The sequence below is a fragment of the Pristiophorus japonicus genome, chromosome 5 (genome assembly GCF_044704955.1).
Source record: "Pristiophorus japonicus isolate sPriJap1 chromosome 5, sPriJap1.hap1, whole genome shotgun sequence".
Classification (NCBI taxonomy): Eukaryota; Metazoa; Chordata; class Chondrichthyes; family Pristiophoridae; genus Pristiophorus; species Pristiophorus japonicus.
In genome coordinates, this window is record NC_091981.1 from 242012683 (window position 1) to 242037870 (window position 25188).

At 47.9% G+C, this 25188-nt stretch overlaps 1 protein-coding gene across 7 annotated transcripts in view; it reads left to right on the forward strand.

The window, feature by feature from the left end:
* apbb1ip (amyloid beta (A4) precursor protein-binding, family B, member 1 interacting protein) overlaps positions 1–25188 on the forward strand; it is a 213393-nt gene that overhangs the window by 85961 nt on the left and 102244 nt on the right. For all 7 annotated transcript variants that reach the window (XM_070881446.1, XM_070881453.1, XM_070881451.1 and 4 more), the window contains exons 5-6: positions 5478–5555; positions 16646–16805. In XM_070881446.1, the coding sequence (XP_070737547.1) occupies positions 5478–5555; positions 16646–16805 (238 nt within the window). The remainder of the gene's footprint in view (positions 1–5477; positions 5556–16645; positions 16806–25188) is intronic.

The following is a 25188-nucleotide window of genomic DNA, read 5'->3' on the forward strand; positions in this document are numbered from 1 at the left end:
GGTTGGTCTCTAAAAAGAAAGAAACTTGTATTTATATAGTCCACATCGTACAGAAACATCTCAAAGCAAAACACATACAATCAGTTGGTTTGAAGTGCTGTGACTGTTACGTAGATAAACATGGCAACCATTTTGTGCACAAGATCCCACAAATAGCAATGAAATAAATGGCTTGTTAAACTGGTTCTTTTAATATAGTGATGGTGGTTGAGGGAGGGCTGTTAGTAGGGATGGGAAAAGTTCCTGCTCTGCTTCAAGCAGCACTACAGGAACTTTAACGTCTGCTAGAAAGCAGGCAACAGCCACAGGGCAACGACTCTCTCTCTGATTTGCTCTTCTCCTCCTTTGGAGAGGGCATTGCAAGAAAAGGGAAACCAGACAGTTATTGCCACATGGGCCCCTATGTTAATGGGGAAGCGGGGAGGGTGCAGGGAACCCAGCAAAGCCGGGGACGAGGAGGCCCTGCCAATCTTAATGGCAAGTTCTTATTGGCATATTGTTGTGCCACCTCCCACCAGGCAGCCAGCCAAAGGGACAGCCTGGCCAATGGGCGGGAGGGAATTTTAGCGACAGGAAGCCACAGCCGGGGACCCTTGTGAACTGTCCTTGGCACAGGGAAGGGAGCATCAGCTCCGGACCATGATCAGGAGGACTGGGGGGAAGCTGAAGATGGAGAGGCCTGGGGGGAGACTATTGATGGTGAGGCCTGGGGGGAGGCTGATGATGGAGAGGCCTGGGGGGGGGGGGGCTGATGCTGAAGATCGAGAGAGCTGGGGGTGGGGGGGCGGGTGATGATGGAGACTGCCATTCCTGCTCCACTTGACCAATAAGGAATGCGAAAAGAGCCACTTACCTTGAAGAGTCAGCAGCTCCCACCTTGGATCGATTGCCCAGAGTCCAACAGGTCGAGTTTCCTCCTCACGTACTATTGTGTTCCTAACACAGATGAGGCTGCACATAGGGAGGTTAAAGTAACAGTGACCTCAGTCTTTATTAAGACACTCCAGAGTGAGGAACAGGTCTTAGAGGCCAGCTTATATACAGTGTTCCCAAGGGATGCTGGGATCCCTTGGGACTTCAGGGGATGCGCTCCCTGGTGGCGGAACATGGGAGTGCATGCTTTACAGATACACAACATCACTCCCCCGCAAAGTCAAAATGAAAACTATTTACAAGGTAAGGCGGTCGGGAGCCTTTCTTTCCCTGGTGGACCACCTCGGTACAAATGTCTGTTCTGGTGTGTTGGCTGTGCCCTCGCTGGACTAGCATGTTGTTGGTCTTGCATGGCTGCTGGGTGAGCGTGGCTTTGCTGGGCTGTTGGGCCAGATGCATTTGATTTCCTGGTCCGGGGTGGTATCGTTGATCCTTTGGGTGTGTGTTGTGGGCTCGAAAAAGGTGGTATCTGCTGTGGGTTGTCCAGGGCAGTCTGTGAACCACAGTCTTGTTTGGTCCAGGTACTTTCTGCAAATTTGTCCATTGTCTAGTTTGACTACAAACACCCTACTCCCTTCTTTAACTATCACCGTGCCCGCGATCCACTTGGGACCATGTCCAGAGTTTAGCACATACACAGGGTCAGTCAGATCAATTTCCCGTGACACAGTGGTGCGACCATTGTTGCTGCCGCCTGCTCTCTACCTGATCATGCAGGTTGGGGTGAATCAGCGAGAGTCTGCTTTTAAATGTCCTTTTCATGAGTAGCTCAGCCGGGGCACCCCTGTGAGCGAGTGGGGTTTCGTGCGGTAGCTGAGCAGTACTCGGGACAGGCGGGTTTGGAGTGAGCCTTCTGTGACTCATTTGAGGCTCTGTTTGATGGTTTGTACTGCCCGCTCTGCCTGTCCATTGGAGGCTGGTTTAAACAGGGCCGAGATGACATGTTTGATCCCATTGCGGGTCATGAATTCTTTAAATTCGGCACTGGTGAAACATGGCCCGTTGTCACTGACCAGTACGTCAGGCAGGCCCTGGATGGCAAACATGGCCCTCAGGCTTTCAATGGTGGCGGTGGCAGTGCTTCCCGACATTATTTCACGTTCAATCCATTTTGAAAAAGCATCCACCACCACCAGGAACATTTTACCGACAAACAAGCCCGCATAGTCAACATGGATCCTCGACCATGGTCTGGAGGGCCAGGACCACAAACTTAGTGGTGCTTCTCTGGGCGCGTTGCTCAACAGAGTACACACGCTGCATTGCTGTACACATGACTCTAAGTCAGAGTCGATACCGGGCCACCACACGTGGGATCTGGCTATCGCTTTCATCATTATTATACCCGGTGTGTGCTGTGGAGATCTGAGATGAACGTCTCCCTGCCCTTTTTGGGTAGTACTACACGGTTACCCCACAACAGGCAGTCTGCCTGAATGGACAGCTCATCCTTGCGCCGCTGGAACGGCTTGATTAGCTCTTGCAACACAATAACTGCCGACGAGGATGGGATGACAGTACAATCAAACAGAGCCTTAAACAAGTCACAGAAGGCTAACTCCAAACCCACCTGTCCCGAGTACTGCTCAGCTACCGCACGAGACCCCACTCGCTCACAGGGGTGACCCTGGCTGAGCTATTCATGAAAAGGACACTTAAAGTCAGATTCTCGCTGGTTCACCCCAACCTGCATGATCAAGTAGAGAGCAAGTGGCAGCAACAAAATGTAAACGATGGTCATGCCACTGTGTCATGGGAAATTGAACTGAATGACCCTGTGTATGTGCTAAACTATGGACATGGTCCCAAGTGGATCGCGGGCACGGTGATCGCTAAAGAAGGGAGTAGGGTGTTTGTAGTCAAACTAGACAATGGACAAATTTGCAGAAAACAGCTGGACCAAACGAGGTTGCGGTTCACAGACTGCCCTGAACAACCCACAGCAGACACCACCTTTTTCGAGCCCACAACACACACCCAAAGGATCAACGACACCACCCCAGACCCGTGACCAATATGTCGTCCTGAAAAACCACCGTGCGTGCTCCGACTTGAGTAGGCTCTCCATGTTTCTCTGGAAGATCGCTGCAGCTGACCGAATTCCAAACGGACATCTGTTTTAGATGAACAGTCCCCTGTGCGTGTTGATGCAGGTGAGGCCCTTCGAAGACTCCTCCAGCTCCTGCATCATATAGGCCGAAGTCAGGTCGAGCTTGGTGAACGTTTTGCCTCCTGCCAGCGTCGCAAATAGGTCGTCTGCCGTAGGTAATGGGTATTGGTCCTATAGTGAGAAACGATTAATAGTTACTTTATAATCGCCACAAATCCTGATCGCGCCATCACTTTTGAGTACTGGAACAATTGGGCTGGCCCACTCGCTAAATTTCACTGGGGAGATGATGCCTTCGCGTTGCAGCCTGTCCAGCTCGATTTCCACTCTCTCCCTCATCATGTGAGGTACCGCTCGCGCCTTGTGGTGAATGGGTCATGCTTCTGGGACCAAGTGGATCCGCATCTTCGCCCTGGAAAAGTTTCCAATGCCTGGCTCAAAAATGGAAGGAAATTTGTTAAGAACCTGGGTACATGAGGCCTCATCGACATGTGATAGCGCTCGGATGTCATCCCAGTTCCAGCGGATTTTGCCCAGCCAGCTCCTTCCAAGCAGTGTGTGGCCGTCGCCTGGGGCAATCCAGAGTGGCAGTTCATCCACCGTGCCCTCGTTGGTGATCTTGACCATGGCGCTGCCCAGGACAGTGATGAGCTCTTTGGTGTACGTTCTCAGTTTCGTGTGGATGGGGCTCAGGGCTAGCCTTGTTGCACCACAGTCTCTCAAACATCTTTTTACTCATGATGGATTGGCTAGCGCCAGTGTCTAGTTCCATGGCTATGGGTAAGCCATTCAATTTTACATTTAGCATTATAGGTGGACATTTCATCGAAAATGTGTGCATCCCGGGTATTTCAGCATCTGCCTCCTCTCTCTGAGGCTTGAAATTGCTTTGATCCACCATGGACCGATCTTCCTCTGCCATGTGGTGGTTAGCAGGTTTTGCCGAGCATGCAGCTTGTTTGCAAGCTCGTTGGAGGTGCCCCATTGTTCCACATCTCTTGCAAACATACCCTTTGAAGCAGCATGAATAGGCTGAATGGAAGCCTCCACAACGCCAACAAGCTGTGAATTGCCTTGCATTCATCCTTTGTTGTGGACTCTGTGTCATCTGGGTCACCTGAGGCCTGCTGGCAGTTGCAAACTTGTGGTTTCTGCCCTGTACATTTCTGCTCGTAAACACATTTCCAGTTAATTTATGAACATTGCTAGCACTTGTGTGCTGAGAGATTTGTTTGGTGTCATCACTGGTGGACATAAACGCCTGTGCTATCGCAATGGCCTTACTGTGGGTCGGTGTCTCTACAGTCAAAGGTTTTCGTAGGATGGTCTCGTGGCCAATGCCCAGTACAAAAAAGTCTCTGAGCATCTGCTCCAGGTAGCCATCAAACTCACATTGTCCTGCAAGTCGCCTTAGCTCAGCGACGTAGCTCGCCACTTCCTGACCTTCAGATCGCTGGCACGTGTAGAACCGATACCTCACCATCAGCATGCTCTCTCTCCGGTTAAGATGCTCCAGAACCAGTGTACACAGCTCCTCATACAACTTATCTGTGGGTTTCACCGGAACCAGAAGATTCTTCATGAGGCTGTCAGTCGGTGCCCCGCAGACCGTGAGGAGGACCGCTCTCCTTTTTGCAGCGCTTCCTTCTCTGTCCAGCTCATTGGCTACAAAGTACTGGTCTAGCCGTTCAACATAGGCTTCCCAGTCCTCACCCTCAGAGAACTTCTCCAGGATGCCCACAGTTTGCTGCATCTTTGCGTTGGATTCGTATACTCATCGCCAGTTATTGTGTTCCTAACACACATGAGACTGCACACAGGGAGGTTAAAGTAACAGTGACCTCAGTCTTTATTAAGACACCCCAGAGTGAGGAATAGGCCTTAGGGATCGGCTTATATACAGTGTTTCTAAGGGATGCTGGGATCCCTTGGGACTTCAGCGGATGCACTCCCTGGTGGCGGAACATGGGAATGCATGCTTTACAGATACACAACACGTACTATTAGATTTAAGTCGCAGCACCGATTATATCATCAGGCCGCGACGTTGGCATGTTAATTAGGCCTTTTGCGGGGAACCTTGTCCATGGCTTGATTTTTACACTTTAAAATTTAAAGGGGCAGGTTTGGGGTCAGATTGTCTGGCACCAATACTTTATTCCCCCCTGCCCCCGACTATCACCTCCCCCGACCCTCCCCCACTCATCGGAGTGGGGATGGGCAGGGGGGACCGGGGTTAAAAAAAAATTCTATCTAAAGAGGCTTGTGAGCAGATCCTCTGACTGCCTTTTGGTCATGGAAAGGGAAAAAATGATAACATTTAAAAATCACATACTTCAGAAAGGAAAAAAGGTTTCAGTATTTTCTTGCTGGCCAAAATTTATATTGAATCTACCACCTTTTCCATAAATCATAACCGTTTTTTTTTTTGCAGGAGGAACAAGAGGCCCGGGCAAAAGCTGACAAGATCAAACTTGCTTTGGAAAAGCTGAAGGAGGCAAAGGTTAAAAAGGTCAGTAGTTTACAGATCTGGTAGCCTCGAGGTTATGATACTGGGCTAACCACCCAAAGGTCATGGGGTCAAATCGCAACCTGCAATTGAATTTTAAATATTTGGTGACTCGTGGGCAGGACTCCGTTTTACATGGTTCACTCTTAAAGCCCTCAGGCTAACTCGGGATGGGCGACATATGTACTGCCTTGCCAGTATCATCCACATCCCGAGAAAAAAAATCCAGGATCTAAAAGTTAATTCAATACTCTGCAGATAGAGGGAGGTGAGGGCTGTTGCTTCGCTGAAAGATCATCCAAACCCTTTATTCTCTTGAGCAAAATGCTGATCAACAAATCAACACCACTCACCTCACTCCATCCGCAGCCTGATGAAGAGAAGAGCCAGTTACAATGAGCAACAAGACTCTGATTCAAGAACCTGACAACAAAGAAGACAGCTGGCTCAGTAAATACAATGAACATTATCATGTTGAGATTTCAGAAAAGTGTAACTAGTTTTGCCTCCCAGTGAATTTGGGAAAGATTATTTACAGACATATCTATAAATTTAGTGTGCTTTTATTGTGTATACTCAAGCAGTTTTTAACTCCATACAATCAAGACAAATGCACACAATTATTGAATGATTTATCTGTTCGCTTTTATTAGGACAAGACAGTGGACGGAGCCACAGGATTAATTTTCTGAATTTGCGCTCCTGGTGCAGAACTTCACCCACCAGAGATACATCAGGAATTTGAACACATTCCTTCCTTGCTCCCAATTATTTTCCATCTAATTGCTCTTAAAAGAATTCATAAAATTATTAGTTACAATTCAATTACTTTTAAGCAGTAAGTACTAACAATGCTGCTACTTCAAAATTTATCCTTCTTCCGTATAACTGGCTTATAGGTCGAAATATGAGCTTCGACTCATTTTCATTTCCATCCTCTCTGTGAATTCCGACTAGAGTTGCATATGATTAACCTCAACAGGACTCAGCAGTCCCTAATGAGCACTTTTTTATTGGCTAGCTTTTGCACTGAAGAAAGATCTAGATTGGCAGCAACAAATATTTTGTAAAACAGGCAACTCACTGACCACCTCTTCTCCCACTGCAGATGGTTCCCCCAAGGACTCACACAGCAACTTTCCACGTCAAAGCTGACACAACTCCCCAGCCAAAATCAGGAAACCCGCTTCCTGTATTCAAATGATCCGGTTCTGGAAATACGGCCAGGGTCAGTGGGGCACCTCCAGCACTGTGCTGCCCTGCTGGAGATTCACCCCAATTGAGGAGGGGAGGTGGAAAGCCGGGGCCACATAGTTGTCAACCTCTTAAATCAAGCAATAGGCTACTTAATTGGGCGCATTACATGATATCACACAGTACTGCACTGAAGTGTTAGCCTACATTACGTGCTCAAGGCCTGGAGTGAAGCTTGGATCCATAATCTCATCACCCAGCGATAAGGGTGTTACCATTAAGTCAAACTGACACTTAAGGTTCACTCCCCAACCTCCAGTCAACCTAAACCCCCAGCTTGTCAGAGAAGATCTCTGACCAAGCTCCCAGAGGCAGCTGATACATTGAAATGAATGAAGTTACAGCTAATAAGTCAGACACTATTTAATTATGTAATAAATGATACCATTTCAAAATTTTTTATAGTTTACGTTTATTTCTTCCTCACGGTTCCCTGGTCTGTATCAACAATGGTGACTTGTTAGCTTTACCCTCATTCATTTCAATGAATCAGCTGTCACCAGGAGTTGGATTGCATTTTGGCTGATTTCAGGGATCAGGTAGGGGCCAGACTAAGAGAGGAAGAGGTGGGATGTCACTAGATTCCACACATCTGCTCAAATCTGCCACTGTGTTCTGTCAGTGCAAACATTTTACCTGTTAAGTATCGAATAACTCCATAAGGCTAAGTACGGTGAGCTAGTTCAGGCATAACCTTACTCCAGTTTATTTATTCTCAAAGTGAGGATTCAACATGGCTGCCAACATTATATACACAGCTTGCACGTGTCTGCCAGTGACCATTAGGACTCCGACAGTCGCACCCTCCAGTGGCAGGTAAAATCCAGTTAACATACATAACATCATTCCCTCAAAATTCTTGGTACAGCTTGTATTTACAAGTTGAGATGGTCCGAGGCCTTCCGCTCCCTGGTTGATCTTCTCAGTTCGAACCCTAGCTTGGGTGAGTTAATAGGACCATTGCTGCATTGCGGAACAGTCGGTCTGACAGTACTATCGAGGATGGTCGGTTCGTCTTCGTGAATGACACAAGGGTCAACTGATGGTTGGATTTGTGTTGTTTGGTCGATGATGATGTCATCTTCAATTTGTTCTGGGTTGTCTATGAATCACAGTTTGGTTTGGTCGAAGTGCCTCTTGAACGTTTGGCCATTTAACAGTTTGACTATAAACACCCTGTTCCCCTCCTTGGCCAAAACCGTGCCAGCAACCCACTTTGGACCATGACCATAATTCAGGACAAACACAGGGTCATGAACAGCAATGTCACGTGATACGGCCGTGCGATCGTGGTACCATTGCTGCCGTTGTCTTCTGGTTTCGACATGATCATTGAGATCCGGGTGTACAAGGAAGAGCCTGGTTTTGAGGCCTCTCTTCATTAACAGCTCGGCAGGAGGGACCCCAGTGAGTGAGTGGGGTCTCGGCCGGTAACTGAGCAGAATGCAGGACAAGCGGGTCTGTAGGAAGTCACGTATTTTAGGCTCTGCTTAATGGTTTGGACAGCCCACTCCACTTGACTGTTAGACGCGGGTTTGAAAGGGGCAGACCTGACATGCTTGATGCCATTACGGGTCATAAACTCATGGAACACTGAACTGGTGAAACACGGTCCGTTGTTGCTGACAAGGACATCGGGCAGGCCATGGGTGGCGAACATAGCCCGGAGGCTTTCAATAGTGGCTGTGGATGTGCTGGATGATATAATTACGCATTCAATCCATTTGGAGTAAGCATCCACTACCACTAAAAACATTTTGCCGAGAAATGGGCCGGCAAAGTCTTTGTGGATCCTTGACCACGGTTTGGATGGCCGTGACCACAGATTCAGCGGAGCCTCCACAGGTGCGTTACTCAATTGCATGCAAGTGTTGCACTGATGCACGCATGACTCCAAGTCCTAGTCAATGCCGGGCCACCAAACGTAAGACCTGACAATGGCTTTCATCATGACAATGCCTAGTGGGTATTGTGTAAATCTCACAAAAGTTTCCCTGCCTTTTTTTGGCATAACACGATTACCCCATAACAGACAATCAGAATGAATAGACAGGTCATCTTTGCATCGGCTATAAGGCTTAATTTCATCCTACATTTCCCTGGGAATGGCAGACCAATTTCCATTTAGGACACAATTTTTTACACTTGACAGTACAGGGTCCTGGCTGGTCCAGCTCCTAATTTGGCGAGCCGTGACGGGTGACCCCTCGCTCTCGAAGGCATCCATGACCAGCAGCAAGTCTGCGGGCTGTGGCAATTCCACCCTGGTTGTGGGTAATGGTAGCCGGCTAAGCGCATTAACAGTTTTCAGTGCCTGGTCTGTGGTGGATGACATAATCATAAGCGGATAATGTCAGTGCCCATCTTTGGATGCGGGATGAGGCCTTGGTGTTTATACTTTTGCTCTCAGAAAACAATGAAATGAGCGGCTTGTGGTCTGTTTCAAGCTCAAACCGAAGCCCAAACAGGTATTGGTGCATTTTCCTAACCCCATGTACGCATGCTAAAGCCTCTTTCTCTACCATACTATAGTCTCTTTCAGCCTTAGACAGACTTCTGGACACGTATGCAACTGGTTGGAGTTTGCCTGATACATTGGCTTGCTGGAGCACACAACTGACTCCATATGATGAGGCGTTGCAGGCCAGCACTAACTGCTTACATGGGTCATATTGTACCAATAATTTATTGGAACATAGCAGGTTCCTGGCCTTCTCAAAGACTCTGTCTTGAGATTTGCCCCAAACCTAGTCGTTACCCTTTCTCAGCAACATGTGCAAGGGCTCTAGCAATGTGCTCAAACTAGGTAGAAAGTTACCGAAATAGTTGAGAAGACCCAGGAACGAACGCAGCTCCGTCACACTCTGGGGTCTGGGTGCATTCTTGATGGCCTCTGTCTTCGAGTCCGTAGACCTGATGCCATCTGATGCAATCTTTCTCCTCAGGAATTCGACTTCTGGTGCCATGAAAACACACTTGGAGCATTTTAGCCTGAGTCCCACTCTGTCCAGATGATGTAGAACCTCTTCCAGGTTGTGCAGGTGTTCGGTGGCGTCGCAGGATGTCATCTTGGAACATGACTGTTCTCGGGACGGACTTCAGCAAACTCTCCATGTTTCTCTGAAATATGGCTGCCGCCGAGTGAATTCCAAGAGGGTATCTGTGGCATATAAACAGCCCTTTGTGTGTGTTGATGCACGTCAGTATTTTCAAAGATTCAACCAGCTCCTGTGTCATGTATGCGGAGGTCAGGTCCAATTTGGTGAATAACTTCCCTCCGCTAGCATTGCAAACAGGTCGTCAAACAGGTTGGGTAACGGGTACTGATCCTGTATTGAGACTCGGTTGATCGTTACCTTGTCGTCGCCACAGATCCTGACCGTTCCATCACTTTTCAACACCGGAACAATTGGACTAGCCCATTCACTGAACTCGACTGGTGATATGATTCCTTCCCGTTGAAGTCTGTCCAGTTCGATCTTGACCTTCTCCCTCAGCATGTACGGAACCGCCGGAGCCTTGTGATGGACGGGTCTTGCATCTGGGCCTTGGTGGATCGGCACATTGGCTCCCGTGAAGTTGCCGATGCCTGATTCGAACAACGAGGGAAACTTGCTCAGCACTTGAGCACACGAAGCATCATCCACTGATGATAAGGCTTTAATATCGTTCCAGTTCCATTTAATTTTCTTAAACCAACTTCTGCCAAACAGCGTTGGGCCATTGCCTGGAACGATCCACAACGATAAATCATGCACAGCTCCATCGTACGATACCTTTACTGCTGTGCTGCTAATGACTGTTATGAGCTCTTTGGTGTAGTTTCGTAGCTTCTTATTGATTGGGCTCAGTTTGGGTCTTTTTGCCTTCGTGTCCCACAGCTTTTCGAAAGCCCTCTGGCTCATTATTGACTGACTCGCACCCGTGTCTAATTCCATGGATACTGGAACCCCATTTAATTTAACTTCCAGCATTATCGGAAGATTTTAGTAAAAGAATGTACCCCATACACTTCTTCGTCCTGTACCTCAGGTTGAGTTGCCTGTGCAGCTTGATCCATGCTGGATCGATCATCCTCAGCCACGTGATGTGTCTCAGCACGCTTGCTCGGTTGTGGACACATTCACTGAAGGTGTCCCATTGTTGCACAGCCTTTGCACACATATTGCTTGAATCGGCATTGATGGGCCCGATGATAGCCCCCGCAATGCCAACAAGGCGAGATTTGATTCACCCCCGATGGTGGACTTTGAACAGTTACAGGTCGTACGAACACGGATGAGTAGGCCCTGCCATGTGCAACTCTGCCTGCCGACGATATTATTTTATGCACAGTACTTGCTGGTGAGTTTCAATGCTGGGAAGATATCTGTTTTGAGTTTTCGTCCATGGACATGCATGCCTGGGCGATCGTGATGGCCCTGCTCAGGTCTAGAGATTCAGCAGCTAGCAGCTTTCGAAGGATGACCTCGTGGCCAATGCCAACCATAAAAAAGTCCTGCAGCATTTCCTCCAAAGCAGCTCCGAAGTTGCACGGCCCAGCAAGATGTCTCAGGTCGGCGACAAATTCCGCCACGTCCTGGCCCTCGGAGCGATTGTGTATATAAAAACGATACCGCGCCATGATGATGCTTTCCTTCTGTTTAAAGTGGTTCCGAACCGGCGTACACAATTCATCGTAAGTCTTATCCATTGGTCGAGTCAGTGAGAGTAGATTCTTGATAATGCCATAAATTTTTGACCCACAAACAATGAGGAGAACCGCCCTGCGCTTAATTGCATTATCGGTTCCTTCCAATCCATTGGCTACGAAGTACTGGTCGAGGCGATCAGTGAAATCCTCCCAGTCTTCCCTTTCCATGAATCTCTCCAAAATTCCAACAGACATGGTTGTGTAAAAGTTCGTATTTTTAACTCGTCGCCAATTGTTAAGTATCGAATAACTCCACGAGGCTAAAGTACGGTGAGCTAGTTCAGGCATGACCTTACTCCAGTTTATTTACTCTCAAAGTGAGGATTCAACATGGCTGCCAACATTATATACACGGCTTGCACATGTCTGCCAGTGACCATTAGGACTCCGACAGTCACGCCCTCCGGTGGCAGGTAAAACCCAGTTAACATACATAACATTACCTATCATCAGCATTGCTTATTCAGAGGGCTGCTGTGAGTAACTAGTTACATTTTCTTTATTAGCACAAATTATGCAATTCTATGTTTTTCAATGCAAATTGGTCCTTAAAATAGCCTTAGCTAGCTTCATTTCCTCAACTACATTAAAGAGTAGAAAATTGTGGACATTAGTTAATAATGAAAGATATGTCTATTAACACTAACTCAGAGTTGGCTCACTAGTTGATTTATATTTACTTCCCTATTAAAGTTAACTCAAAGAGGAAAATATGATTTGACAGTGTTTAGGTCAGGGCTGGCAGATGGCTAGTGCTGTAGCCAACATCTTGGTGGCCTACACACTGCACCACAGGTTGATGGAAGGCTTTTACTCCAGCCTCAAAAAATCCCTGTCCTGCGTCCCTACGGATGCAAACTGACCCTCCTCGACGACTTCAACGTCAGGGTCGGCAAGGACACAGCCCTCTGGGGAGGCGTGATCGGCAGAGAGAGGGTAGGGAAAACCAATTCCAGTGGTCCCCTACTCCTGACAAAATGCCTAGAGCACGACCTTGTCATCATCAACACCCTGTTCCGCCAGAGGGACAAGTACATCGTGGCAATACCCTCGCTCCAAACACTGGCATCTGCTCAACTATGGCACCATCCAAGCCAGGGATCGCAAGGATGTGCGCATCACCCACACCATGACAGGAGCTGACGACTGCTGGATGGACCACTGCCTAATCCGTTCCATCATTAACATTGGCATAGCCCCAAAGCGGCAACGGCAGCAGAAGTAGTGCCACAAGAGAGTCGGTGCCGGGGCACTCAAAGACCCAGCTAAGAGAGCCCTAAACAGTCAGCGCCTCACGGCTAACCTGGAGTCACTTGATGACCCCGAGACGCAGAGTGCCCACAGAGCTTGGTCTGCCCTCCAGGCATCCATAACCAATGCCCATGAAGAGACGATTGGTCACTCAACCAGAAAGCACCAGGATTGGTTTGATGAGAATGACTAGGAGATCCAAGAGCTAATAAATCACAAGAGCAGGGCATTTCTGAGCCTAAGGCAGCATCCTAAAGCAGCATTGCAGACGGCTTAAGGCCGAGTTCCAACAAAAACCCGCGGCCTAAAGAACAGATGGTGGGTGGAGAAAGCACAGGAGATTCAGCAACTGTCATCGCAGTCAAGGCCACCTACGGTCCAAACACCCAAGGCCGCACCCCACTGCTGGCCAAGAACGGGGAGACACTCATCAAGGACACCGAGATAGTCAGGACCCGCTGGAAGGAGCACTTCGAAGATCTCCTTACCCGAGACTCTGTCTTTGACTCGAGTGTCCTCGACTTCATCCAACAGCATGCTACTCGCCACCACCTCAGCAAAACCCCAGGCCTGCACGAGGTAGGAAAGGCCATCCGCCAGCTTGAAAACAACAAGGCAATGGGAGCGGATGGAATCCCCGCTGAGGCACTAAAGATGGTGGAGAGGCACTATTGGCACGAATGCATGACCTCATCGCTCTCATCTGGAAGGAGGAGAGCATGCCAGGAGATCTCAGAGATGCAGTAATCGTGACCATCTTTAAAAAAAAGGGGACAAGTCCGACTGCGGCAACTACAGAAGAATCTCCCTGTTATCAGCCACTGGGAAAGCTGTCGCTAGAATCCTCCTCAACCATCGTCTCCCTGTGGCTGAGGAGCTCCTCCCGGAGTCGCAGTGCGGATTTCATTCTCTACGGGGTACAACGGACATGATTTTTACAGCGCGATAGCTACAAGAAAAATGCAGGGAACAGCAACAACCCTTGTACATGGCCTTCTTTGACCTTACAAAGGCCTTTGACACAGTCAACCGCGAGGGTCTATGGAGCGTCCTCCTCCGTTTCGCCTGCCCCCCAAAAGTTCATCACCATTATCTGCCTGCTCCACGACGACAGGCAAGCCATGATCCTGACCAGTGGATCCATTACAGACCCAATCCACGTCCGGACCGGGGTCAAGCAGGGCTGTGTCATCGCGCCAACCATCTTCTCAATCTTCCTCACGGCTAAAGCTCCACCTCACACTCAACAAGCTCCCTGCTGGAGTGGAACAAAACTACAGAACCAGTGGGAACCCGTTCAACCTTCGTCGCCTCCAGGCAAGATCCAAGTCTGTCCCAACCTCTGTCGTCGAACTGCAGTACACGGTTGTCGCATGCATCTGCACAAATTCAGAGTCTGAACTCCAAGTCATAGTCAACATCTTCACTGAGGCGTACGAAAGCATGGGCCTTACACTAAACATCCGCAAGACAGAGGTCTTCCACCAGCCTGATCCCGCCACACAGCATTGCCCCCCAGTTGTCAAGATCCACTGCGCAGCCCTGGACAACGTGGACCACTTTCCATACCTCGGGAGCCTATTATCAACAATGACAGACATCGACGACGAGATTCAACATCGCCTCCAGTGCGCCAGCGCAGCTTTCAGCTGCTTGAGGAAAAGAGTGCTCGAAGGCCCTCAAATCTGCCACCAAGCTCATAGTTTACAGGGCTGATGTGATACCCTCGCTCCTGTATGGCTCAGAGACGTCGACCATATACAGTGGACACCTCAAATCGCTGGAGGAATACCACCAACGATGTCGCCACAAAGATCTTGCAGGTCCCCTGGGAAGACAGACGCACCAACGTTAGCATCCTCGATCAGGCCAACATCCCCAGCATTGAAGCACTGACCACACTCGACCAGCTCCGCTGGGCAGGCCACATTGTTCGCATGCCTGACATAAGACTCCCAAAGCAAGCGCTCTACTCGGAACTCCTTCATGGCAGGCGAGCCCAAGGTGGGCAGAGGAAATGTTTCAAGGACACCCTCAAAGCCTCCTTAATAAAGTGCAAAATCCCCACTGACACCTGGGAGTCCCTGGCCAAAGACCGGCCTAAGTGGAGGAAGTGTATCCAGGAGGGCGCTGAGCAGCTCGAGTGTCATCGCCGAGAACATGCAGAAACCAGGCGCAGGCAGCAGAAGGAGCGTGCGGCAAACCAGTCCCACCCACCCTTTCCTTCAAAGACTGTCTGTCCCACCTGTGACAGGGACTGTAATTCCCGCATTGGACTGTACAGTCACCTGAGAACTCATTTTTAGATTGGAAGCAAGTCTTCCTCGATTTCGAGGGACTACCAATGATGAAGACCACAGAGTGGTAAGGAAGTGCATTGTTCCTCCTCAGTTCCCGATCTCACGACCATCTGGAGGAAATGAGGCACTTCTCCAAGAAACAGGGAAGGACAAAAAAAAACAGAGGTAAAAATAATCTGCATCTGCTGTTCTTGCACACTTCCTGGTAACTGCCTCAAAAGCTGTACTGGGAGTAGTCTCAGAACAGGTGGCCTACTTGCCCTTTCACATTGTATTGGATGAGCAGAAATTTCCTCCAATTAAATATTGGGAAGACCGAAGCCATTGTCTTCAGACCCCGTCACAAACTGGAGCAATTACTGACATTGGAAAAGATTTTCTCTGTGTACTGTGTAGTGAAATCATAATTAGATTTATAAAGAATATATTTACCATGTTGCTACATGTAAAAAAGAAAGGACTTGCATTTATATAGCATCTTTCATGTTCTCAGGATGACCCAAAGCGCTTCACAGCCAATGAAGTATTTTTGAATTGCAGTTACTGTTTTAATGTAGGGCACAGAGAAAATCTTACCCCCTTTGTTATTGCATAGAAATATAATTTGATGGATGATGATAATTAATCTGGATAACTTGATATTTTAGAAACATAGGAACAGGAATAGGTCATTGAGACCCTCAAGCCTGTTCTGCCATTCAGTGAGATAGCTGATCTGCAATCTAACTCCAAATACTTCACTTTGTCCCATTTCCCTTAATACCTCTGGTTAACAAAAATCTATCAATCTCAGATTTTAAATGAACAATTGACCTAACATCAACTGCCGTTTGCAGAAGAGAGTTCGAAACTTCTAAAAAGAAATAGACTTACATTTACATAGCGCCTTTCACAACCTCAGGACGTCCCAAAATGCTTTACAGCCAATGTAGTACTTTTTGAAGTGTAGTCACTGTTGTAATGTAGGAAATTCAGATACCAATTTGTGCACAGCAAGATCTCACAAACAGCATTGTGATAATGACCAGTTAATCTGCTTTTGCAATGTTGATTGAGGGATAAGTGTTGGCCAGGATACCAGGAATAATTCCCCTGCATGTCTTCATCGGATCTTTTGCGTCCACCTTTTAAAGTGGACAAAGCTTCAGTTTAACGTCTCATCCAAAAGACATCACCTCCGACAGTGCAGCACTCCCTCAGTACTGCACTGGAGTGTCAGCCTAGATTTTTGTGCTCAGATCTCGAAGAATTGAACCCACAACTTTGTGATTCAGAGGCAAGAGGGCTGCCAACCGATCCACGGCAGACTCTACCACCCTTTGCCTATAGAAGCGTTTCTTAACTTCACTCCTGAAAAACCTGGCTCTAATATTTAGACTAAGTCTCGTAGTCCTAGACTCCCCAACCAATGGAAATCGTTTCTTTCTATCTACCCTTGAAGTATCTTGAAAACTTCGATCAAATCACCCCTTAACCTTCTAAATTCCAGGGAATACAACCCTAATTGTATTTTGATATCTAAATGCTTATTGTCAGGAATAAGGGGTCAGGTCATTCAAGTGTGCTCAATCATAATCCCTGTTTTTATCTTTCAGCTGGTTGTCAAGGTCCTCATGAACGATAGCAGCAGTAAAACATTGATGGTTGATGAAAGGCAGACTGTGCGAGAAATTTTGGACAATTTATTTGAGAAGTCTCACTGTGACTGCAACGTAGAGTGGTGCCTGTATGAAAACAATCCAGAGCTACAGATTGGTAAGATGTGGAATTTTCTAAACATTAGTCACCGGACAGATTCAGAGCATAATCCTGATTATGCTATTCCCCAGGCAAGTTTCTTCCTCTTTTGCTGAAAGCTTCCTGATTTACTGCGGAGACCAGAGCGGGTTCTCAGACGGATATAGTTCTTTACGGGCTTCTTGGAATCAAGCACCGAGTGCCTGATGATGCCGTCTCTCAGAACAGCAGCACATGCCCGGAAACTAGCCTTCCCCCTCCGAGCAGCAAGCTAGTAGAATGTGGCAGGCAAGATCAGGAGCGCACTTCGGAGATGCAGCCAGCAGCTGCTCCATGCCAGAAGCCAGCTGCCGGGAATCAAGAGCCACCTCAGTCCCATCAACCTTCAAGTCAGCATGCCATGAAGATAGGAAATGATCACTTGATTCAAATGATCATTTCCTATCTTCATGGCCTTCAAGGCATTATCAGATGCACCACTAGAATAGGTGACAGAAAGGTACGTCTCAGTACCATGTGGAGGCACAGTGTTAGGATAGAGTAAGACAACAGTTTGGTTGTATCTGACCATTGATCGTGTCAAGTTCAAACTGCACGTAGTTTGCTCGTGGTTGGATATTCATGTGGGTTGCTTTGTGCATTACCATAACTATATAATGGCTGACTGTTCACTTATTCTATTTCAGTTATTGATGAAGACCCGTTTGTCTCTGGCCATTTCTGTGTTAAGGTTCAACATGCATTTATACTGTTTGTATGGTGGCTGCTTTATATTTTGCCATTAGTGTATTCAGGTTACATGTGCACTTATTTTCTGCTTGATTATTCTCAGAGGTGCTTTGTACATTGTTATTCTCTGTATTAAAGCTGAATGTGCACTTAGTCTCTGGTTTGTTAATCATGGAGATCAGTCATACAGGAAAGGGTGTACAGGTTGAGTGTTCAAAATCCAGAGTTCCAGAATCCAGAATGTTCCGGAATCTGGACCGATTGGTGGTAGGGTCGTCCGGAATCCGTAAAATGTTCCGGAATCCGGACTCGCCGACCTCGGGGTCCTGCCACTGCCCAACCTCGGGCCTCACCTTACCCCGCCGTCACTCGCCTCGCCCCGCTCACCACTGCTGCCCTTACCTCGGGGCCTCCTCACCGGCCCGCCCCAACATCTCCTCTGCGATGGGGCCCACCGGCCCAAACACTTCCACGCTGGCAGGGCCCCGCCCGAACAGCTCCACCTTGGCGGTGCCCGCCCAAACACCTCCTTGGCGGCTGGGCCCCGCCCGATGACCTCCTGGACGGGACTGGCAACCCGAACAGCTCCTCGGGGAGTAACAACCCCCCCTCCCGCCCCCTTTCTGACGTTTCGAAATCCGGAAATACCCAAACCTGGCCTCGGATGTTTCTGGATTTGTGACATCAGAAAGACGTTCCAAGGTCTGGAAAAACGCAAAATCAGGAATGGCCTCGGTCCCAAGGGTTCCGGATTTGGGACGCTGCACCTGTACTCGTTTGGTGCTGACCTTTTAACTCAAGTGATGACAGTGTCGTAGTCATGTCTGGGCTGAAAAGGCTGATGTGCTGTCATCTGCTTGGGTGGCATTGGATTAAGACAATCTTTATTGGCAAATGGGGAGAAGGAGGGCAAGCTGTGTTCTGCAGATGGAAGCAATCAGGAGCTGAAGACCTGTATCACGAGCTTCTCTCTGACAGTCCGGGCAATTTCAAGTGAGGACACATCTGAACAGGCATCATCCATGGGCAACAGGGCCTGCAGTTCAGGATATTCTGGTGCAAAGGCCTCCTTGCCTGGTATGTCCAGACTGAGCCCATCCTGTAAGGCAAAATTGTAAAGTGCGCAGTAGGCCACAATTATGCTTGTCGCCCACTCTGGTGCATACTGCCACACACACTTGACTTGGCCAGGCATCTGACTCAGTCTTGCAAAACCCCTGTGGTCCCCTCCACCATCTGCTCGGTCACTGCATGGGCTCGATGGTAATCAACCTCTGCTTCATTGTGGGTCACATGGAATGGTCTTGTCCCTCAGAATTTATCTGCTGATTTGGCCCTTCTCCCTGAATAGCCGTGTGATGGCTGAGTGACGCGCGCGTTGTGGCAGCTTCCTGTATGCTGTGCGTTGACCTCCACTGTCCCTTGCTGGGCATCAAAAAAATCTTCACATTCAGCACGTTCAGCTCCTTCCTGTAATTGTACAACAGCGGGTTCCGAGTTGGCGCCTTCAGAGCCACGTGAGTGCCATTGATAGATCCCTGTACCCTCGGGAAACCAGCAAGCTTGTAGAATTGAATGGCTCTGTCTCCGCTCATGGCACAGTTCATGAAGTCCGGTGCACTTCAGAAAAGGGCACCCATTATCAACTGGCGAATGCAAGCCCTTACAGATCCCTGGCTGATATTACATAGCTCTCCTGTGGCTGGCTGGAAGGATGTGGAGCCAGAAAAATTCAAGGACATTGTGACTTTAATCTGTACCGCTAACGCTTCTGCAGTCAGTTGACTGTGGCTTGAGGTCTTCTTCCAAAATGTCACATACATATGGTCTGTGGCTTCCTTGGCGAAGTGTAGTCTGCTGATGAGAGGTTTTGGTATGACCTGTACTGCCTGTACTCTCTATTGGGGCGGGGGGGATAATAGCGAGTGGGCTGCTGTCTTCTGCCGTGATGTCTCAGTCTCAGTCTCTGCTGTTCCTCTTCCTCCTCCATTATAATAGAGTACAGAGGTGTACCCATTGGGTCATCCATACCTGCTGCTCTGTCGTTCTGGACATATGGGGAGAGTTGGGGCACCAAAAAAATCTTAGGAATAGTGAGACTGACAGCACTGTAGTCATTTATAATGCAGTTCTCACTGAGAAAAAGTTTTTAAAAATTGCTAGCAAAGCAAACAAACTGCAGAAATCCAGGAGTAAAGTTTGGGGACACTTCACTGCTTAAACTCCTCAGCTATGTCGAAATTAGCTGATGGGGGCTGTGCTGTACCTTTTTGTATCCGTGTGTAAATCTGCACCAGCACATTGGTGACGTTAAAGCAGTAAACTTGCATCAGCTACGCCGTTGAACAAGGGGTTTGGCCATCGAAATACGCAGTACGGGGTTCTGACAGATGGGTGTGACCAAAAAGAATGAGGGAATTTGTGTGTGGTGATTTTTCAGCACAAAAGCGTCAGAAATCACTTGCATGCATGTTTCCTCTATGAAAAATGACGCTGCTCAGCTCACGCAGCATATTTATGATGATAAATACGTGAAAATTACAGACCTATGTCTTCCCACTGGTGAACCCAACTGAATAACTTGTAGATGACAAAGGTCAGGAGTGGACAGTCACCCACACCGATGGAGATACCCTGACATGCTGTTGCTCATGTGTTGTTCTATATATATATGTCTGACATATGATATGTTTCAATCGGGAAAAAAATGATTGAAATCACATTACAACGTCACATTGTCACTATGAGGTATCTATAAAAATATGCTTGCGAGTTTCACGGCATTTTTATTCCAACAAGTATTACAAATAGAATATGTATTGGCCAAAAGCGTGATTATGATTCACTGTCAACCACAGTGAGGCTGTCCAACTGACTCACGAAATGACAAGGGCGAGTGTGGTATCTTCATGAGTGGAGCTGCTTGCACCACACTGTTGGCCATCAATTATATATAACAACAGTAATGGGTTATAGGAATAAATGTATATGCAAGATTACTTTTGTTTGTCTAATTAATTGAAATTGCTCTGTAATGTCAGGCCAGTGGAAAAATTATTCTTGTTTCCATAGATATTTCTCCACACAAGTTTCCAAATGTCAATCCTGGTCAGTTTTATGAGCTGCCACTTTTATCTTTAATTATAACCATTTTCAGCCAACTTTCTGATTGCCTCTCCCCCTCTGCTAATTTATCCAAGTGTACAAAAGTGCAATCAATGATCATGGCATCTTTAAAAGTTGTAATGAGGCTAACTCTCCATTAACTCCAAACACATGGGACCTGAAATTGTTCTGTGCTCTAAATCTAAAAAACACGTAAAGGGTGTGTTACTATGTAGCATTCTGATGCATTCACATCAAATGAGCGCCAACACATTTTAGCCCACAATATCAAAGTTTCTCTCAGGATTGAAGCAGTTGAATGTGTATTTATGCCTGGGCCAGCGTTGATGGGTTGTGGTTTATGAAGAGCTTGTTTATGCACCAATTAAAAGTGAATATGCAAATTTGTACATGCATGCCTTCAGGCTGACACTGAGTTAATGATTCCTGCTGTCCAAGGATGTCATTAAGGAAGCAGAGAAAGCTGCAGAGATCCAGCACGGAACAGAGCAGAAAACATAGTGAGGAGAATCTCAACTGTTTCAGTCCGCAAAAAGAAGCAAGTCCGACTTTACTGCACATGAGGGAAATGAGTAAGAAAAGGCCAGGGAGGTCCAAAACCACTTTGATCTCACCAGGGTGTACCATGTTGTTTGGAACCAGACCTGCAGCCAAGAAGAAACATTAGCACAGCAATGCATGTAGTACATAAGAACATAAGAAATAGGAGCAGGAGCAGGCCTTCATGCCCCTCGAGCCTGCTCCGCCATTCAATAAGATCGTGGCTGATCTGATCTTGGCTTTAACTCCACTTTCCTGCCCGCTCCCTATAACCCTTGACTCCGCTATCCTTCAAAAATATGTCTATCTCCACCTTAAATACACAGCTCTCTGGGGCGGAGAAGTCCAAGGATTTATGACCCTCTGAGAGATGAAATTCCTCCTCATTGCCGTTTTAAATGTGCGACCTCTTATTCTGAAACTATGCCCCCTAATGCTAGATGCCCCCACGAGGGGAAACGTCCTCTCTGCATCTACCCAGTCAAGCCCCCTCAGAATCTTATATATTTATAGTAGTGAATGTGATTACAACACTCGTTTATGCTACAGGTTTCTTCCAGGAAATGGCAGGCAACTTAGGAAGGATTAGTTAGTTTGCAGTACAGCTAAGGTCATGGATACAGTGTTTCCATGTGCCATTGACTGTATTAAATTCAGCATTAGGATACAACAGCAGAAGAGATTTTTTTAAATAATCTGGTACTCCTAGGGTACAGGGCATGGCCAGCTGCAGTCATGTGGGCCAATCAAATACCTGTTCAATATTCATTAGCATCAATCAGCAGAACAAGGTGCCACTTTATAAATGATCAAATGATGTGCAGTGCAACCACTGCTAAAGAACCGTGGGGGTAATCATGACTTTGATAACAGTGTAAAATGGGCGCTATCGGAGCAACCATCTGTTACATACATCTTGTGATGTATTTGCAGCCGTGCTCTGTACCATGCATTGTACCATGTAATTACATGTAATAGCCAAAGGATGAGGAAAGCCCGGGAGGCACACATTACTGCACCTCGTGCTGCCTCCCTATATAAAGCAGGCTCCCCCTGCAGTGCTTACTTCTGGAGTTTACATTAAACCTAAAGGTGACAAGGTGATCAGCTCCAGCATGGGCCATATGTGATTTATTATAGTGATAAGCATACGTATCAACGAGAATAGGATACTAACACACAGCTATGGCCACCATTATCGAGCGATATTGCGTTGGGGAAGACTGGGATGACTTCATTGACCGGCTGGATCAATTCATTGTCGTAAAAGACTTAGAGGGAGCCGTGAATGCCAGCAAACTCAGGACCGTCCTCCTCACGGTCTGTGGATCACGGACATACGCATTGATCAAGGACCTACTGGCCCCAACGAAACCCACTGAGAAAAGTTACAAAGAACTGTGCGAGCTAGTTTGAAATCACCTAAAGCCGAAACACAGTGTGCTCATGGCGAGGTAATGTTTCTACACCCACCGGTGTGGAGTAGGCCAAGATGTGGCAGCATTCATCACTGAGTTAAGGCGTCTTGCTGGGCCATGCAAATTCGCGACAGTTCTTGAAGATATGTTAAGAGACTTCTTTGTTTTGCGAATCGGCCACGAAGGGATTTTCCACAAATTGCTAGCAGAGGAAGACTTGGACCTAGCCAAAGCCACCCTAATTGCTCAGGCATACATGGCCAGAGAGGAAGAAACAAAGCTACTCTGCTCACAACTTCGGAATTACCCGAGGCCAAACACCGTGAATAAGCTAAATTCGTCGGCAGACAAGAGAAGTGCCCCCAGATGGGCTAATGCGACCTCTGCTCGACCTGAGATAACTCACTCACCACAACAATGGACTAATGCGAAGAGATCAGTACCTGTGAATGCAAGTCCATCAGCAAGCTGTTGGCGCTGTGGAGAGGTTCATCGCGCAAACCAGTGCAGGTTCAAACAATATGTCTGCAAGAGTTGCTCAATGATGGGGCACCTCCAACGAATGTGTAAATGTGCTACAACTCGATACGTAGCGGAGGATGGGAGGTCAAGCATAGATCCTGAGGATCGCGCAGAGATGACCGAGGAGGAAGAGGTACATGGGGTGCAGATGCATGAAGTGCACACCTTTACCAACAAGAGTCCCCCGATTATGATGAACATTAAACTGAACGGCATACCGGTACCGATGGAACTGGACAAGGGTGCAAGCCAATCGATCATGAGCCAGAAGGCCTTCGAGAAGTTATGGGCAAACAAGGCAAACAGGCCCAAGCTGAGCCCGATCAATACAAAGCTGTGCACCTACACTAAAGAGATTATCCCGGTCCTCGGAAGTGCAATGGTTCAGGTGCTGTATGATGGTTCTGTGCATAAATTGCCACTATGGATTGTTCCCGGTAACGGGCCCACGCTGCTTGGCAGAAGCTGGCTACGGAATTTTAACTGGAAATGGGGTGATGTAAAAGCATTATTGTCAGTGGAGAAAGCCACGTGTGTGCAGGTCTTAGACAAGTTTCCGTCACTGTTCTAGCCTGGCATTGGCAGCGTCACAGGGGCCAAGGTGACAATTCACCTCAGCCCAGACGTGAGACCCGTTCACCACAAGGCCAGAGCGGTCTCTTACATGAAGCGGGAGAAAGTAGAAGTCAAGCTAGATCGGCTTCAGCGCAAAGGCTTCATATCGCCAGTGGAATTTAATGACTGGGCCAGTCCCATTGTCCCCGTTCTTAAAAGTGATGGGACAATTAGAATCTGTGGAGATTATAAAGTAACCATAAACCGAGTCGGGCGGAAAGCTGTTTTCGAAACTGGACCCCACCTCGGCATACGTGACCAGGGAGCTGGCGGAATCGTCCAAGAAGCTAACGTGCATAAACACACACAAGCAGCTGTTCATATACAACCGGTAACCCTTCGGGATCCGTTCAGCGGCTGCGATCTTCCAACGAAACATGGAGAGCCTGCTGAAATCTGTCCCGGGAATGGTCGTCTTCCAAGACGACATCTTGATCACCGGAAACGACACCGATGAACACCTCCATCACCTGGAAGAGTTGCTACGCTGACTAAATCGCGTAGGTCTAAGATTGAAACGAACCAAATGCGTCTTCTTGGCACCAGAGGTGGAGTTCCTGGGAAGGAGAATCGCAGCAGATGGCATCAGACCCTCAGACTCCAAGACGGAGGCGATCCAGAATGCCCGAGACCATGCAACACGACGGAGCTGCGCTCATTCTTAGGACTACAGAACTACTTTGGCAACTTTCTGCCTGGGCTAAGCACTTTGCTTGAACCATTACATGTACTGCTCCGTAAGGGTGATGACTGGGTCTGGGGTAAAAATCAAGAAACTGCCTTCGAGAAGGCCAGAAACTAATTGTGCTTAAACTATTGGCGCTGCATGATCCCGGTAGGCATCTTGTTTTAGCGTGCGATGCGTCACCCTATGGGATCGGGTGTGTGCTTCAGCAAGCGAATGTGTCGGGTAAAACTCCAGCCTGTCGCGTATGTGTTGCGGAGTCTTTCCAAGGCTGAAAGAGGTTACAGCATGGTCGAAGAGGAGGCCCCAGCTTGTGGGTACGCGGTAAAAAAGATTACCAGTACTTATTTAGCTGGCGGTTCGAACTAGAAACCGACCACAAGCCGCTCACGTCGTTATTCTCTGAGAGCAAAGGCATTAATACGATTGTGATTCTAACACAGATGAGGCTGCACATAGGGAGGTTAAAGTAACAGTGACCTCAGTCTTTAATAAGATACTCCAGAGTGAGGAACATGCCTTAGGGGCCGGCTTATATACAGTGCTCCCAAGGGATGTTGGGATCCTTTGGGACTTCAGGGGATGAGCTCCCTGGTGGCAGAACATGGGAGTGCATGCTTTACAGATACACAACATCACTTCCCCCAAAGTCAAAGTGAAAACTATTTACAAGGTGAGGTGGTCGGGGGCCTTTCTTTCCCTGGTGTACCGCCTCGGTACAAATGTCTGTTCTGGTGTGTTGGCTGTGCCCTCGCTGGGCTGGCGT